An 18418-nucleotide genomic window follows, 5' to 3' on the forward strand; every position below is an offset into this window, starting at 1 on the left:
TGCTAGGTGAATTGGACATTCTGTGTTCTCCCTCTGTCTACCCGAATAGGCGCTGTGGTGTGGCGGCACTGAGACCTGGCATTTTTCAAACAGAGCTGCAGGAAATGTGGCTTTGGATTCCAGAGAGGTAATACTTTCAAAAACTTGGAGAAAATAAATTTGGAGATGAAATGAAAAATGAAAATCGCTTATTGTCACGAGTAGGCTTCAATGAAGTTACTGTGAAAAGCCCCTAGTCGCCACATTCCGGCGCCTGTCCGGGGAGGCTGGTACGGGAAGATAGGGTAGTTTCCAAGATAGTGGTTATCATAAGAGCATTTTATTGGAAAGACAAGTTTTGAAAACAGCAGTACCTCAGGAGAAGAAACTATTTACAATGTCAATTCACATGAGCACCAAGAAGAAGGTTGAGTGCTGAGCAGTGTAGTGGGCCTGGGGTCAAGATAGGAACTGGGTCATGAGTAAGATGAGCTTATACAGGTGGTAGAGGAAATGGAAGAAAAATTTCCGAAAGACGTGCTGCTAGATGAATTAGACATTCTGAGTTCTCCCTCTGTCTACCCGAATAGGCGTTGTAGTGTGGCAACTAGGGGATTTTCACAGTAACTTCATTGCAATGTTGATGTAAGCCTTCTTCTGACACTAATAAAGATTATTATTAATAATCTAACAAATTGTGCTTTTGAACTATTCAATGAACCTGCCGCTCTCCGGAGAAGTGAATTCCACTAGTTCACGATCCTGAGAAAGTCATCACCTGCATCTTAAAAAGGAGATCCTGTATTTTTAAACAATGTCCCTAGCTCTAGACTCTCCCAAAGGGAAAGATCTTTTCAGCATCCACCATGTCATGTGCCCTCAGCAACGTTTTTGTTTCAATTAGATCACTTTCTATTTGGCTGAACTCCAGTGGATACAGGCCCAATCTGTCCAACCTTTCCTCATAAGGTATCCCCTCATCCAGATTTTGGTTCAGATTTCTAACATTGCAGTATTGCACACTTATAGAACTTCAAAATTTCATGTTGATTAGAAGAACACAATATAATTATAGTTATACAGAATAGATGTTTTTTAATCCAAATACAAAACCAGAAAGAGCTGTGTTGCTATTATTGCAGGCCTGACAAACAGGAAGTCTCAGATCTATGAAAAGATAATGGATACCAGCCAGCGCGTTGGTAACTGTGTCCAGCATGAAGAGATCACTGACTTGCTGTTCACGATTCATGGGCAGTGAGCGGTACTCAAAGATTTGCACGTATGTTGCACCAGACAGGAGTGGCCCCGTTTTCAGCATGTTGCAATGCTACTGGCACCCCTTGAACCATACATCAGTGTGAGTTATGTTCTTAGGGACAGAAACGTAGGTTTGAGGGATAAATCTACATTCAGCTGGGGCTGAGGATGTGAAGCAAAGCTTAAGAGCCAGAATGAATGGGATACATTAGGGGAAAATCACAAGTGGAGGAGCTTGTTATTGAAGGATAATGAACTTGCTGAGATAAGGGAGTTGATATTTGAAGTTGTGAGCCGACTCATGACTGTAAACCGAATAGCCTTGAGAAACAAGGAGCATGGCCAGATGATAGGATATGAAATGTGGAAGCCGCTTGAAACTATGGCTAACACCTGCTAATTAAGCTAAGACTGCTACATACTCATGTGCCAATAGATAGCCCCAAAGTCTGTAAAATTATGTACTGGAACTATTGCAATAACAAATTTACGTTTTGTAATGGGGGCGAGCTCAAGTGAATGTAAGGGACAGCCCCCTAACAATACATATAAAAAAAAGGATGTTTTGAGCAAAACTTTGGCACTCTTCAAGGTGGTTCTCCGGAATACCTAGAGAGTGGCCCCGATCGTAATAAAGAATATTCTGAAGTACGAACGTGTTCGAGAGTACTTTCTTCCGGACTGAGAGACGAGTAAATAAATCAGATTCACAGGGCTTCTGATGAGACATTGCATCTGTACACTTGAAATGTGCACAAATTATTCGGAGGTGGGTTCAAGCTCATGTCCACATTCAGGAAGTGAACAATTCCACTTTCAAAGCAAAACTTTAAGCGGTGGGAAAACAAAATCACCTGCTGATGAGCTCAAAGGAGCATGAATTTGGAAGCAGGTTAGCTAATATCGTGATATGGCAATGTAGAAACAGTGTTTATTTCCAATTTTTAAGTAACCACTTCCAATGCTCTACCTTTCTAATACCCCTTTCATGCATAGAGCTTATAGGATATAGCACAGTTATTTTAAAAGAAAGAACACAACCAGAAAGAGCTCCTGCAGGTGACAGAATTCCCATAGAGTTCTACTCAGGAAAATACAATTGTCAATCAAATTAATAACTCCTCCAAAGTTAACCTTTAAGGCAAGCTTGTGGTGGCAGACTTGCCACAGAGTTGAGGTGTGGAGTTTCAGGGTACAGAAATCCTAAGCAATGGAGGATCTGAACTCTCCATATTGAGTCCTTGATCATGATTCCTGAAAATCTCTAGTCAAGAAATTTCTCGTCTATTCACATTGTGGACCAAAGAACATTCAATCAATCTCAATACTCTTTAACAGATGGACGAGTTCAAATTGCCACGAAGTGATTGCAAACAACCAGTACATTTAGATGCCATGGTAGAGGAGGTCATACTTTGGGATATTTCTCGGATCAATGGGGCTGTGCACTATCAGCTTTCCACGCATTGCTCCACGGAATATTACTTCAATTAAATCTATGAAGTCTTGCTTTGTTTTGAAACACCCAATAAACTTTGTATGATCTGGAGACCTAAAAAAAAAAGAGAACATAAGCACTTAATTTTGTCAGTGTTCACAATCTTACTTCCAAGAAATCCAATGTAGTTGAACAATTAAATTTATATACACAGTGTCTTTATCTTAGAAAACATCCCAAAGCACTTCATAGTGGGGTAATCAGGTAAAAATGAGCAAGAGATATTAAAACAAGTGATCAAAAAAAAAATCATCAAAGAGCTGGGTTTTAACGAGAGCAGGTGAAAAGATGGAGTGGTTTAGGGAAAGAATTCCTGGATAACTGAAGGCACGGCTGCCAACGTGTCGCAATGGTGAGTGCATTAAGGCTATGGACAGAAATGAAAAATTGGGGGAAAGGGGGTTACAGAGATAAGGAGCAGGAAGTTCATGAATTAATTTAAGCACAAGGATGAGAAGCTTAAATTTGTGACATGAGTATGAATGATGGGGAGCAGAGTTTTGGATCAGCAGAAGTTTAAGGAGACTGGAGGGCAAAGGGTGGAAAGCTATTCTACAGAGCATTAGATCAATCAAGTCTGGGCTGGATGAGGGCTTCAGCAGTAGATGGGGTAAGGAAGGCAAACAATGTAACAAACATGCAATGTACAAACAATCTTAGTGTGGGGTAAATTGGTGATGTTTATTGAAAAATAAGTATTGACCAGGACACTAGGGTTAACTGCCCTGCTCTTCTTCAAAATAGTGTCACGAGTTATTTTACATTCCACCTGAGCAGGCAGATAGGGTCTCGGTTTAACCTTCAGCGCTGCATTAGAGCGCCAGCCTAGATTTTTGTGCTCATGTCTCTGGGGCAGAACTTCAACCACAACCTTTGGAGTCAGAGCCAAGAGTCACTGAGACCTGGCATTTTTCAAACACAAAGCTGCAGGAAATGTGACTTTGGATTCCAGAGAGGTAATACTTTCAAGAACTTGGAGAAGAAAATAAATTTGGAGATAGGGTAGTTTCCAAGATAGTGGTTATCATAAGAGTATTTTATTGGAAAGGCAAGTTTTGAAAAGAGCAGTACCTCAGGAGAAGAAACTATTTACAATGTCAGTTCACATGAGCACCAAGAAGAAGGTTGAGTGCTGAGCAGTGTAGTGGGCCTGGGGTCAAGATAGGAACTGGGTCATGAGTAAGATGAGCTTATACAGGTGGTAGAAGAAATGGAAGAAAAACTTAAGAAAAACATGGGATCAGGGCTGGGTTCGAAGAGGTCTGACTTGGTGGGCAGCTAACATAAAGGGTAATTCCAAAGTCTTCTAGAGGCACATCAATGGTAGGAATGGGATTGGGGCAGGTTAGTGATTCGAAAGGGGATTTATACATGGAGACAGGGGAATAACTGAGGCATTAAATGAATATTTTGCATCTGTCTCGACCAAGAAAGATGCTGCATTGATCACAGTGAAAGATAAAGTAATCCAGACACTAGAAGGGTTTAAAATCGATAAGGAGTTATTGAAAAGGTTATCTGCACTTAAAATTGATAAGGCACCAGGACCGAATGAGTTTCACCCAAGGGATACAGAGGAAGTGAGAGTGAAAATTGTGGAGGCACTGGCCATAATTTTCCAGGCTTATTTAGATTCAGGAGACTGGAGAATGTCACAGCATTGGTTAAAAAAAAGTTTAAACATAAGCCCTGCAACTAAAGGCCAGGCATAATTACTTTGGTGACCTGGAAGCTTCTCGAAGCAATAACTCGGGACCAGAATAATAATAATAATAATAATAATAATAATAATCGCTTATTGTCACAAGTATGCTTCAATGAAGTTACTGTGAAAAGCCCCTAGTCACCACATTCTGGCACCTGTTTGGGGAGGCTGTTACGGTAATTGAACCCGCGCTGCTGGCATTGTTCTTCATTACAAGCCAGCTGTTTACCCCACTGTGCTAAACCAGCCAAATTAATAATCACTGGGGCAAATGTGAGTTAATAAAGGAAAGTCAGCATGGATTTGTTAACTGGAAATCATATTTATGCAATATTCTGAAAATCTTTGATGAGGTGACAATGAGGGTTGATGAGGTTAATGCTGTTGATGTGAACATGAGGCTTCCAAAAGGCATTTGCTACAGTGCCGCACAACAGACTGGTGAGCAAATTTATAGCTCTTGGAACAAAATGGGCAGTAGCAACATTGCTACAAAATTGACTTTACTGACAGGAAAGTAGCGGTTAATGTGTTCTTCTTGGACTGGAGAAAGATTTGTAGTAGAGGTCCCCAGGATTTGGTGTTGGGAACCTTGCTGTTCCATATTAATGACCAAGATGTTTTAGCACTGTTACCTGCGGTCCTGAGGACCCGGGTTCAATCCTGGCCCCGGGTCACTGTCCGTGTGGAGTTTGCATATTCACCCTGTGTCTGCGTGGGTTTCACCCCCACAACCCAAAGATGTGCAGGTTAGGTGGATTGGCCACGCTAAATTGCCCCTTAATTGTAAATAAATAAATAATTAAATACTTAAATTTTTTGTTTTAAAGACCTAGATAGGGCAGCATGGTGGTGCAGTGGTCAGCACTGCTGCCTCATGGCACCGAGGTCCCAGGTTCAATCCCAGTCCTGGGTCACTGTCCGTGTGGAGTTTGCACATTCTCTACGTGTTTGCGTGGGTTTCGTCCCCACAACCCAAAAGATGTGTAGGATAGGTGGATTGATCTGATTTATTGTCACATGTATTAATATAGTGAAATGTATTGTTTCTTGCATGCTGTACAAACAATTCATACCATACATAGGGAAGGAAGGAGAGACTGCAGAATATGTCACATTATACAGTAGTCCCCCTTTATAACGCGAGTGTTGGGGTCCAAGACAGCCACCCACGTTGCATCCGAGCCGCGGATATCCACGATGGGGGTTTTAAATTTATTTTAAAATCTATGCATGCGCTTCCCATTGTGAGTCTACGGGGGGCGGGGGGAGAGGTCAGACCCCCGTAGACTCACAATGGGAAGCGCATGCATAGATTTTTAAATAAATTTAAAACCCCCATCGTGGATCTAATTAAAACAAACACTGCTGCATTTTTAACAACTTAAAAGTTGGATTGGAGGGAGAGAGCAGCTGGCAGTGTCAATTTCAGCGGCCGGCTGATTGTTTCAGTGAGAGAGCAGCTTCCCTCTCCGGATCAAAGTGAGCCGGCCGCTGAAATTGACACTGCCGGCTGATTGGAGGGAGAGAGCAGCCGGCAGTGTCAATTTCAGCGGCCGGCTCACTTTGATCCGGAGAGGGAAGCTGACAGTTGGGGTCCATAAGCCCCCCCGCCGTAAATCGCGAACCGTGGCATTGCGGAGCGCGGTATAACGGGGGACTACTGTAGCAAGGTGTAGAGAAAAGATCAGCTTAATACGAGGTAGGTCCATTCAAATGTCTGATGGCAGTAGGGAAGAAGCTGTTCTTGAGTCGGTTGGTACGTGACCTCAAACTTTGGTATCTTTTTCCTGACGGAAGGAGGTGGAAGAGAGTATGTCTGTGGTGCGTGAGGTCCTTAATTATGCTGGCTGCCTTTCTGAGGCAGCGGGGATTATAGATAGAGTCAATGGACTGGGCTACATTCACGACCTTTTGTAGTTTCCTGCGGTCTTGGGCAGAGCAAGCTCCATACCAAGCTGTGATACAACCAGAAAGAATGCTTTCTATGGTGCATCTGTAGAAGTTGGTGAGGGTCGTAGCTGACATTCCAAATTTCCTTAGTCTTCTGAGAAAGTAGAGTTGTTGGTGGGCTTTCTTAACTGTAGTGTCGGCATGGGGGGGACCAGGACAGGCTGTTGGTGATCTATACACCTAAAAACTTGAAGCTCTCGCCCTTTCTACTTCGTGCCCAGGGGCATGTTCACCACTACGCTTCCTGAAGTCGATGACAATCTCCTTAATTTTGTTTACATTGAGGGAGAGATTATTGTCGTTGCACCAGTTCACCAGATTCTCTATCTCATTCCTATACTCTGTCTCGTCGTTTGAAATCCGACCCACTACAGTGGTGTCACCAGCAAACTTGAAAATTGAGTTGGAGGGGAATTTGGCCACACAGTCATAGGTATATAAGGGTGATAGTAGGGGGCTGAGGACACAGCCTTGTGGGGTACCGGTGTTGAGGATGATCGTGGAGGAGGTGTTGTTGCCTATCCTTATTGATTGTGGCCTGTGGGTTAGAAAGTTCAGGATCCAGTCGCTTCTTCCATTTGTGATTAATGTAGGAAATTTTGAGAGTGTTATTAAAAGTCTGGGTGGGGCAGCACGGTGGTGCAGTGGTTAGCACTGCTGCCTGACAGCGCCGAGGTCCCAGATTCGATCCTGGCCCTGGGTCACTGTCCGTATGGAGTTTGCATATTCTCCCTATGTTTGCGTGAGTTTCATTCCCACAACCCAATGATGTACAGGGTAGGTAGATTGGCCACAATAAATTGTGCCTTAATAGGAAAAAAATGAATTGGGTACTCTAAATTTAGAATTTAAAAAAGTAAAAGTCTGGGTTATGTTGCAGTAATGTGTTTAAAATCCTGGTTTAACATAGACAGGTGGTGTGTATGCGAAAGGTTCAATTAAGATGTAAAAATGAGAATCATTCATTCCAACCATGTACTTGTTTACACAGAGATGCCAATTGGAACTTTATCATTGTTGGAAATTCTTCAGAGTAGATCATTTGAGACATTGTGTTTAGACTTGGGTAAGCAGGTCATGGGATCCGAGTGGGTTAAAGGTGATGTAATTAATGGGAGGAGCCGGGTCTGTCAGTAGTTTTGCAATTTGATTGTAGGTTTGGCAGTCTACTATGAGTTTTTGAGTTGAGCAGCAGTTTTGCCAAATGCTGTCAGGTTGAGCAGGAGTCTGACAAAGACAGAAGGATCTGCAGACTGTCCCTGAAAGGCCCTCTCTCTCTCTCCAAGCAATCTTTCCAAGACATTTCCATACAAGTGTACAAGTAGCCCTGTGTTTGCTAACTTTATTTAGAAGTGGATTTTGATCTATAATGGGCTTTGCTTAATTGGAAATAGAGAAGGTATAAGGTAGAGGTTAACGTGTTTCTCTGTTTTTATTTAGAACTGTTTAACTGTTCGTTGGAGAGCTATTTTTCTGTGACGTTAATGTGATTGATATTGTGTTAATAATAAAGTTTGTTTCAATATAGAAGGTCCTTATTTGTCAGTGGAATCACCCCTGGACTGAAGTATCCTTTCCTCACAGTTTCACAAATTGAAAAATTGCTAGGTTTTGTCTAGTTTCCGAACATAAATTTAGGTCTGGTCCTGTACCATAACACATTACGTATCAAACAAGATATTCAACACAAGAAAGGAAATGAAATGTAATGAAAATCACTTATTGTCACAAGTAAGCTTCAAATGAAGTTACTGTGCAAAGCCCCTAGTCACCACATTCCGACACCTGTTCGGGGAGGCTGGTACGGGAATTGAACCGTGCTGGTGGCCTGCCTTAGTCTGCTTTAAAAGTCAGCTCTTGAGCTCTCCACACATATCAGATGCAACTGTATTGCACGCCGCATTTTAACTGAAGCAAAATATCTTACCCATAATCCACTTTCATATGTTGACCATTGAAGAAAAAAACAGTGGAAGGAATGTAGCTGATGTCAAAGTAGCGAGTATATATAGGCACACTGTCAAAATCCACAAGGTAAATAGCTGCCATTTTACTCAGGTCATGAGATGTTTTTGAAAGCTAGTGAAACAAAGATGAAAAACAAACTTGACATTGAGACCTGACTTGACATTGATTGTTTTAGTTCAGGAGGAAAACTATCGTAAACAAGTTTACAAAGGTTTAAATATTAGGAGAATACATCAGGTTGGGACAAATAATCTGAAGAAAAGCTCGAAGCATACCTTACCAGATTTAAGGAAGAAATACATTTCTGGACTCTAAAGGTGCCAAGGGGTGTGGGGAGAGTGCGGACATATGGCATTGAGATGGAGGATCAGCAGCAGCACAGTGGCGCAGTGGCTAGCACTGCTGTCTCACAGCACTGAGTAAATGGGTTCGATCCTGACCCCGGGTCACTGTCCGTGTGGAGATTGCATATTATTCCTGTGTCTGCATGGATCTCACCCCCACAACGCAAAGATGTGGCGAGTAGGTGGATTGACCACGCTAAAATTGCCCCTTAATTGGACAAAAAGAGATAGAGGATCAGCCACGATCAGATGAAATGGTGGAGAAGGGCCAAATGATCTACTCCTGATCATATTTCCTTTGTTAAAAGTGCAAGTCAAAATAATAGCAAACACCATTAGGTGGCCTTTTGCAGCGAATTATAGCTCAATGTTTGTCTTAACAACTTGCATTTATAAGCATTTTTATGTAGTAAAATACCCAAGGCTCTTCACTGAGTACTGTCAATCAAAATTTGACATCAAGTAACTTGGGCAATATTAGGGAGATGGCCTAAAGTTTGGTCAAAGAGGTAGGTTTTAAGAAGCATCTTACAGGAGGGCAGAGGGGTTTAGGATGGGAATGCTAGCATATAGGATTTAGGCAACTGAAGACACAGTTGCTAATGGTGAAGAGATTAAAGTCATGGATGCATAAAAGTGCCAGAAGTGGAGGAGCACATGGACCTCAAGGAATTGTAGAACTGGAAGAGGTCTCAGAAATTGGAAGTTGCAAAGTCATGGAAGGACTTGAAATTAAAAGTAAGAATTTAAATTTGAGGCTTTGCTGTAATGGGAGCCAATACATGTCAGGAAGCAGCAGGGTGATAGGTGAACGTGGCGTTTTGGATAAATTTGTGTCACAAGTCGGCTTTCATTAACACGGCAATGAAGTTACTCTGATAATCCCCTAGTGGTCACAATCCGGAAACTGTTTGGGTACACTGATTTGAGAATTCAGAATGTCCAATTCACCTACCAAGCACGTCTTTTGGACTTGTGGGTGGAAACCAGAGCATCCAAAGCAAACCCACACAGACACAGGGACAACGTGTCTCCCGCACAGACAGTGACACAAGCCGGGGATCGAACCCGGGTCCCTGGCGCTATGAAGCAACAATGCTAACCACTGTTAGGGTATGGGTGGCAGAGTTCCGGATGAGTTTGAACATTTAATCACACCAAAACAACCCAAAGCTTCACAAATAACAAGTTTGAGATGCAGTGTCAGTTGTAAACAAACACTAACCGCCTACAAGCAGCATTATACACAACGACCACAAGATAGTGTTATGCTGCTTTCCTCATTTTAAGGAACGGTGTCAATTTTCGTCAAAACAATCTCACTCGACAATGTCTGCAGCACTCTCCCAGTCAGAACATCACGAATCATCATTCACCGGTACATTCACCACGCCCGATTCTAGGGCTATGACGTGGACTGGGGTGGGCACAGTAAGAAGTCTTACACCACCAGGTTAAAGTCCAACAGGTTTGTTTCGAATCACTAGCTTTCGGGGCGTAGCTCCTTCCTCAGGTGAGTTAAGGAGCTGCGCCCAACTCGAGGGCCGGCAGCGAGCCTACAACCTTATGCGAGGGAGTCCCGCGGACAGTGAAACCTGGTTGTTGTCAGAAGAATAACCCTCCTTCCCCCCCACACACACACACACACAGTGATGCCAGGCTGTGAAGGGTGGTCCAGTGACAGGCCTTACAATTTCATCCAGCTGCAAGCACACGGCGTCCTGGTCCCGCCCAAAGCGCAGGACCAGCACTCGCTCCGCCACCGCCTTGATAACCTGGTCAACCTCCTTCTTGGTTTGCAGCTTGGGCAGGAAGAAGCTCATTTTCTCCCCTCCAGGCGAGTTTAATGGGAGGGGAGGCAGCAAGGAACCGGATATGAACCGTCCCTATTCCGACCTCCAAATAATTCCCCACAAACACGGGGCAAAAACAAATAGAAATAAAAAATCCTCCTGTTTTAATTCAGGATGAAATGATCCCTGGACGGTTGCCAGGTCAACGGGGGACTAATGGGCGTTAAACGCCGGGTTTATTGTCCGTGTCTAAATCACTGAGGGGGAGGGATTGGCTAACTTGGCCAAAGTCCATCACTCGGACTGGGGGTTTCAGCTCGGACACAGGCCGCCCGGGGCTGAGCGCTTAGTCCGGGACACCGGCTGAGGCCGCGGATTGAGATCTGTCCAGTTCTGGCCGGCTTGGTGCGGGTGCCGGGTTGCCAGTTGTTGCCGGTGAGGAGGGGACGCGGCGAGCGGCGGACAGGGAATCAGAGCGATATCCGGCTCCGAGCTTGTGCCACCTTCCAACAAACTCCAATCCCTCTCCCCAACCAGGACTTCACTCATTTCTTTCACAGGTTCGCCCCGCTCTTTTTGTTCCTAATTGGGGGAAGTTGAAACGTATAAACTGCTGGGGGGGGGGGGGGGGGGGGGTAAAATGGGTAAATAAGTACTCCTCCGAAATGTGCCCCTTCTGGGTAGGGTTGGACAGACTGGATTTGGGATGGACAGACTGGATTTGGGATGGACAGACTGGATTTGGGATGGACAGACTGGATTTGGGATGGACAGACTGGATTTAGGATGGACAGACTGGATTTGGGATGGACAGACTGGATTTGGGATGGACAGACTGGATTTGGAATGGACAGACTGGATTTGGGATGGACAGACTGGATTTGGGATGGACAGACTGGATTTGGGATGGACAGACTGGATTTGGAATGGACAGACTGGATTTGGGATGGACAGACTGGATTTGGGATGGACAGACTGGATTTGGGATGGACAGACTGGATTTGGGATGGACAGACTGGATTTGGGATAGACAGACTGGATTTGGGATGGACAGACTGGTTTTGAGATGCTGTTTCCTCTGACTGGTGGTTTCTACAACAAGGGTCTCACAGTCTCAAGATTTGGGGTAGGCCATTTCGGACTGTGATGGGGGAAGAGGCTCCTTCGCTCAGAGGGTGCTGTCAACTTGTGGAGTTCTCTACCACAGGAGGCTATTGAAGTCAAGTCACTGAACGCATTTGAGAAGAAAATGGATAGGGCAGCACTGTAGCACCGTGGTTAGCCCTGCTGCCAACGGCGCTGAGGACCCGGGTTCGATCCCAGCCCTGGGTCACTATCCATGTGGAGTTTGCACATTCTCACTGTGTTTATGTGGGTTTCACCCCCACAGCCCAAAGATGTGCAGGTTAGGTGGATTGACCTTGCTAAATTGCCCATTAATTGGGAAAAAGTAATTTGGTACTCTTAATGTTTTAAAAAAGAAGCCATGATGTGGAGATGCCGGCATTGGACTGGGGTGAGCACAGTAAGACGTCTTACAACACCAGGTTAAAGTCCAACAGGTTTCTTTCGAATCATTAGCTTTCGAAGCACTGCTCGTTCCTCGGGAGCAGTGCTCCGAAAGCTAATGATTCGAAACAAACCTGTTGGACTTTAACCTGGTGTTAAAAAATAAATATATGGATAGATTTCTAGACTCTATAGGAGCCAAGGAGTATTGGGAGAGCATGTTCAAGAACAACAGGGCACAGATTTAAAGTGAGTTGCAAAAAGAAGCAAATGCGAGGTGAGGAAATCTTTTTTACACAGAGTGGTTCAAGTCTGGAATGCATTGTCTGAAACTGTGGTGGAAGCAGGTTTGATCGAGGCATTCGAGAGGGTATGAGATAATTACTTAATGTGCAGGGGTATGGGGAAAAGGCAGGGGAATGGCAGTAAGCCATGATGCTCATTTGGAGAGCTGTTGCAGATGTGATGGGCCAAATGATGACCTTCTGCGCCAATACAATTCTGTGATATGGCATTGAGATCGAGGATCAGCCACAATTATACTGAATGACAGAGCAGGATCTGAGGGTCAAATAACCGACTCCTATTTTCTATGTTTCTACACTATTCTTAATTTCTTCTGTGTTCATTTAATTAAAATTCAAATGCCAAGAGTAATGAGGTAAACCATGTGCAGAGCATTTCACGGCAATATTAAGAATATGCAAAAATCCTTCCACGCATCTTTCTGGATACATCACCACTGCCAGAATCCAGTTGCTCGCTGTGTTCTCATCTCAGCAGGGCCCGAGCAAAGCTTCAGCCCGTGACCACCCCACCCCCATTAACTTTCAAAAATGAATATTGTACCTTGGTATGAATAAAATTCTGTGCTTATAATTACAGATTTACAGGAGAAAGGGGAATATTGTGATACTGATTTTACATTCTCATTGTTCTGCTCTTTTCACAGGATATGTACTAGAAGAAATGCACATTACTATGTGTCATATGGCTCACATAATATAATACTATGATTTGCTGGATGATTTACAGGATAAATAATCATTCATTAGAGTGGGCTAGGTTAAATTACATTCTTTGTTATTATTTACTGGTTCACAGTTTTGGAATGATCATGCAGATGTATAAGTTTGTAAACAGAATGAGGAACATAATGTGAAACTTTGAGAAAAATGGTAATGTGAATAGATGTAAATCTATATATATATATACATAATATGCGAGGAGATGTGGGTGTATATCAAGTAAATTGAGACCTTTCATTCTCAAAACTGAAGTTGGAACTTCAAACCACTCAGTGTCTAGTTTATTCATACATAGCCTTGACCACAGGCAAAAGTAGGCCAATATGGTATAGCGGTTTGAAAGTGACGAAGAACCATTAACCTGAGAAAAAATTAGGTAACATTAATGCAAATTAGACTGTGATATAAATAAATTGTGATTCTCGCTGAAGGCTTATTAAATGTTTTCAAATTATTCAGAAAACCTTTCCGGTTAACAGAAATCTCAATGGGCAGGGGCTGCAGGAAATGGAAATTTCTATTTGATTTGTGACCATTCAGACTAAAATCTGCCTGAATTATAAACAACAAAACCCAGGAGTAGGAAGACCCTGTTGTGTCTGCGGGCACACCACCAGTTAATTATTTGTCACTCTTCGGGGTTTTGATTAAGCAGCTTTGTAACAAATCGGCAGCAACCAATTGGGTATAAGGTTGGAGCAAAGTATAGCAAACTACCTGGCTTGCAGATTTGGTGAGATCCTCAACAGACTCCCGTCCCCAGAAGGTGTTGTTAATTGTTTTTCTATAAATAGGCTTATATAGAATAGCTGCTCACACAAACTGTATTTTCCAGCAAGCAGGAGTTTTATTTATATTTTCCTCTCCTACTAACAGTACGCACTCCTCACTGAGATGCAATTCCATAAACAAATTAACACCTCAGTTAAACTAGCAGGTAAGAGTAGTTTTAGATCAAAACTTTTTACGTTAATATTTCAATCCCTTGGTCTGCGGAGAAAAGGAATCAATCAAAGGTTCTTGAAGCTAACTGAAGTCCAGTGACTCCCATTGGAAAGTATCTGGTTTGACTTTGGGTGAAAAAATGATCAAATACAGTGAAGTATCTTCAGTGAACAATGTCCATTTCCATGAGTTACCACTTAGCACCCTGTAAACAATATTCCAGCATAAATTAGGGTCTCCCAGCGAGGAGCGGAGAAAATTGGGAGGGTGAAAAAGTGTGCTAGGTAGAAATGATTCCTGTGTTCAACCATTTAACACATCTATGGTTTTGAGAAAATGGAGGATTGAGTGTTTTAATCCAAATAGATTTAGCAAGGACATTTAATTTGGAAACAGCCTTTCAGAATTTTTAAATACTTTCTTAAAAATCTAATTACAGGTTCTAATATTACCTTGGATTTATTGGAACATTCTTGGAGATTATTTGAATTTCATCAATTTTTTATTTGAGTATAATATGTGGCTCCGCGTTACCCATCTTTTGCAAAGTACTGGTCGGCATTACATACGACAGTTGAAGAGTCGGGTGAAGAATAAAGTGCCTTTGACCAGCTGCCAAATAATGCCACACCACAGGACACTAGTTTTGACATCATGTGTAAAGAATGAAGAAAAAAAGGTCAACCCTGAACAACTAGATTTGGATATTTGGAAGACTATCATGAGAGAAAATGCAACCGAAGCTCCCAAACCAGTCCCCTCTGAAGATCTTGAGGACTCATTCCTTGCTGCTACTAGAGAAATGGTTCAAATGTGGCGATTAGCTGGGAAAACTGTGCCAGAGAACATAACTGAAGAACAACTGAGCACAGTTCAAGAATTACCTTCTAAATCAGCAAAGAAAAAATATCTTAAGTACCTAGCAATCAAAGAAGGCAAAAAGAAAGCTACAAAGGAAAAACGAAAATTAAAACAAGAAGGAGCAAAGGATCTTCAAAAGGAAAAGGAAAATGAGGAAGGAATTGCATTAAAGAACACTTATCTTTTACAATTCTGGCAACGGTCTTTTGACGCATTGTACAATTGGAGAACTGTACAATCAATGATGTTTGGTCAGCCACTGGTATTTGATATGAGCTATGAAAGCTACATGGCCCATCGAGAGATGGAGAACACTGTCTCTCAGATTCTGGAGTGCGAGGGGTACAACAGAAGATCTTTGGATCCATTCCACTTACATTTCTGTAACCTCAACCCAGAGGGATCATACCAGAAGGAACTTTTGAAACGTTACGGTGATGCCTGGAATAGACTCTTGATAACCATAACAGAAAAGTCATACGTTGATATTTTTCCCAAAGACAAGCTTGTATATTTAACTGCAGATTCACCTTATGTATTAAAGACTTTTCAGCATGATAAAATCTACATCATTGGATCAATAGTTGATAAATCAATTCAGACCGGATTGTCCCATGCAAATGCAAAGCGTTTAAAATTGGCAACTGCACGCCTTCCTTTGGATGAGTATTTGAGGTGGGATAGCGGTGCAAAAAACCTGACATTAAACCAAATGATCAGCATTTTGTTGACTGTGAAAGAAACCGGTAGTTGGCTAGAAGCTCTCAAGTTTGTTCCAAAAAGGAAACATGAAGGATTTTTCCCACTTCCAATGGAGCAGAGATACTACAGTCGAACCAGAAATGACGAGAACAAGAAGACAAATATCAATAAACCACAAACCAAAGCCAGATGGCAAAAATCATCCTTGCGTTTAAATCAACCTGTAGAAAGATCTTCAGATAGTCATAAAAAAAGATGGTGGACGGAGGAACATTGAAGTCCCTTCAACTATTTTAAGTGCTGAATTGGCTAGAAGAAATATTTTTATTAGTGCACTGATTTATATGTTGCATTGATTATGTCAAAAGATGTATGTCCGACTATTCTGTACATCTCCTCTCCCTGGTACAATGATTGCCATTATTGTGTGAAAACCATAACAAAGTAATAAAAAATCCACATTTACATTCCGAGAGGATCAGCATGTTATTCATGAATAACTAAACCATTAATACACAAAAGGTTCCAGGTTTGATCCCTAGCCAGTCCAAAGGGCCAGGGCTGCCTTCGACACTGCAATTGGCATTGCTACTTCAGGACTTTGTCTGAGAAAATCATCTAGCATCAAGCTAATTGGTATCCATTAACTCTTGCTGACCTTGAGAATATGATAAGGCGAATTGCGATTTTCCACACACCCACTCCTCCAGAAGAACCCTGGTGAGAATGTCACTTGAATAATAATCAGACACAACTTCTAGGCTCCTCAGTGTCGGAGTTTGGGGGGTACCCCAAATATGCGCTAAGGAATCCCTCTCCGAGATTCCCAGGTACGTGTTTGCACTGCAATTGCCCAGCAGTGCTAACTCCCTCTGGGCAATTGCCCTGCGCTGGGAACCAATTGATACTTCATGTTATTCTGAAAGTGTTAGAAATAAAACGACTTCTGTGTAACTAACTTTTTAAAGTACCCAATTCATTTGTTCTTCCAATTAAGGGGCAATTTAGTGTGGCCTAGGGAGAATGTGCAAATTCCACACGGCAGTGACCCGGGGCCGGGATCAAACCCAGGTCTTCGGCGCCGTGAGGCAGCGGTGCTAACCACTGTGCCACCCTGCCGCCCATGGGTAACTAACTTAAACGACCCAAAACCGATCCCCACACATGACTGCCAACCTCCCAGGGGATTCCCCCAAGCACCACCTGCACAGAGCAATGCTTCCCCACCCCAACAAGATGCAGGCATGACTCATCTCTGATCTGATTCTCAGCCCCCCCCCCCCCCCCCTCCTGCTAATCGACCACTCTGACAAGCGTCGCCTCCCACCTGATCACCCAAATCCCATCAACCTGGCTTCTTCCTGGACTGTCAATTTCACCATGCCCTTTAAACCTTTACAGCAACTAGCAAAACATGAAGCGTATCCTTGAATCTGATGGTGCTGGATTGCACTGGGGCCTGTGGAGACTCTTTGGATGCAGGCTCCAAGCAGCTCTGGCGATTGGAAGTTGCAGTAGAATTTTCAAAACCAGGTAAGTGTGTTTCAAAGTCTTGTATTTCCAGTGGGCTGGTCAGAAGTTATGGCTCAATTTTGTTCAAAGAGACTTGCCTGTGCTTGGACAAGGAACGCAGAAGTTTAGCAGGCAGGTGTAGCAAGCAATTAGGAAGGCAAATGGCACGTTGACCTTTATTGCAAGGGGTTTGGAATACAAGAATAAAGAAGTGTTTTTTTATTATTTTGTTTTAAAAATAAATTTAGAGTACCCAATTTTTCTTTTTCAAATTAAGGGCCAATTTTAGAGTGGCCGATCAGCCTACCTTGCACTTATTTGGGTTGTGGGGGTGAGTCCCATGCAGACACGGGGAGAATGTGCAAACTCCACACAGACAGTGTCCCGGGGCCTGGATTGAATAGGGGCCTTCAGTGCTGTGAAGCAGTAGTGCTAACGAGCCGCCTCTAAGAATAAAGAAGACTTTGCAATTATACAGGTATATGGTGAGACCTCATCTAGAACATAGAACAGTACAGCACAGAACAGGCCCTTCGGCCCTCAATGTTGTGCCGAACAATGATCACCCTACTCAAACCCACGTATCCACCCTATACCCGTAACCCAACAACCCCCCCCCCCTTTTACTTTTTAGGACACTATGGGCAATTTAGCATAGCCAATCCACCTAACCCGCACATCTTTGGACTGGTATACTCTGTGTAGTTTTGGTCAGGAAGGATATGCTTCCATTGGAGGCAGTACAGCACAGGTTCACTAGATTAGTCCCTGGGATGAGAAGCTAAGTAAATTAGCTTATATCTCAGGGGTTTAGAAGAATAAGAGGCGATCTTGTTGAAAGCTACAAAGTTATGAAGGGGCTTGACAGGGTAGACGATGGACGATTGTTTCTGGCCAGGGATCTAAAACATAGGGGCACAGGTTAAGGGGCCAATCGTTTGGGACTGCGATGAGGAGAAATTACTTTACTCAAAGGGTTGTTAATTTTTGGAGTTCTCTATCTCAGGGAGTTGTGGATGCGCCATCAATGAATATATTTAAGGCTATGATGGATAAATATTTGTCTCTAAATTGAGGGATCTGTGGAGTGGATAGATATTCGGTGTCTCGGAAATAAGGGATCTGGAGAGTGGGCAGGAAAATGGAGTTGAAGTCCGACATGAGCCATGATCATATTGAATGGTGTTGCAGGCTCGATAGGCCATGTGATCCACTTCTATTTCTTATGTTCTTGTATAATATAATGGACAACCAATGGCCAGAGAACCACACCCTTTTTATTTTCCAATTGAGCGGCAATTTAGCGTGGCCAATTCAACTACCCTGCACATCTTTTGGGTTGTGGGGGTGAGACCCACGCA

At 43.0% G+C, this 18418-nt stretch overlaps 2 protein-coding genes across 3 annotated transcripts; one reads left to right on the forward strand and one right to left on the reverse strand.

The window, feature by feature from the left end:
• Positions 1-1048: 1048 nt before the first annotated feature.
• Positions 1049-10719, reverse strand: txnl4b (thioredoxin-like 4B). The gene is made up of 3 exons (XM_038801808.1): positions 10399-10719; positions 8323-8474; positions 1049-2791 (listed from the first exon to the last, which is right to left on the reverse strand). Exons 1-3 carry the CDS (start codon positions 10528-10530, stop codon positions 2626-2628), a joined length of 450 nt encoding a protein of 149 aa, XP_038657736.1. The 5' UTR covers positions 10531-10719; the 3' UTR covers positions 1049-2625.
• Positions 10720-10797: 78 nt separating this feature from the next.
• Positions 10798-16015, forward strand: trmt10c (tRNA methyltransferase 10C, mitochondrial RNase P subunit). Of its 2 annotated transcripts, none has more exons than XM_038801807.1 (2): positions 10798-10935; positions 14422-16015. In XM_038801807.1, the coding sequence occupies exon 2, from the start codon at positions 14500-14502 to the stop codon at positions 15820-15822; it is 1323 nt and encodes a 440-aa protein (XP_038657735.1). In that variant the 5' UTR covers positions 10798-10935; positions 14422-14499; the 3' UTR covers positions 15823-16015. The 2 variants fall into 2 exon arrangements, with proteins under 2 accessions (XP_038657735.1, XP_038657734.1); XM_038801806.1 differs by having other exon boundaries at positions 10801-11060.
• Positions 16016-18418: the final 2403 nt, after the last annotated feature.

Source organism: Scyliorhinus canicula, chromosome 7 (assembly GCF_902713615.1).
Source record: "Scyliorhinus canicula chromosome 7, sScyCan1.1, whole genome shotgun sequence".
Classification (NCBI taxonomy): domain Eukaryota; kingdom Metazoa; phylum Chordata; class Chondrichthyes; order Carcharhiniformes; family Scyliorhinidae; genus Scyliorhinus; species Scyliorhinus canicula.

Excerpts from the sequence above, each read along its gene's own strand:
- txnl4b (XM_038801808.1), bottom strand. The coding sequence starts at position 10,530 with ATGAGCTTCTTCCTGCCCAAGCTGCAAACCAAGAAGGAGGTTGACCAG. Across the intron at positions 8,475-10,398 it reads GCTTGCAGCTGGATGAAATT|CTTTCAAAAACATCTCATGA; the intron begins GTAAGGCCTGTC and ends TTGTTTCACTAG. Across the intron at positions 2,792-8,322 it reads CATATGAAAGTGGATTATGG|GTCTCCAGATCATACAAAGT; the intron begins GTAAGATATTTT and ends TTTTTTTTTTAG.
- trmt10c (XM_038801807.1), top strand. The coding sequence starts at position 14,500 with ATGTGGCTCCGCGTTACCCATCTTTTGCAAAGTACTGGTCGGCATTAC.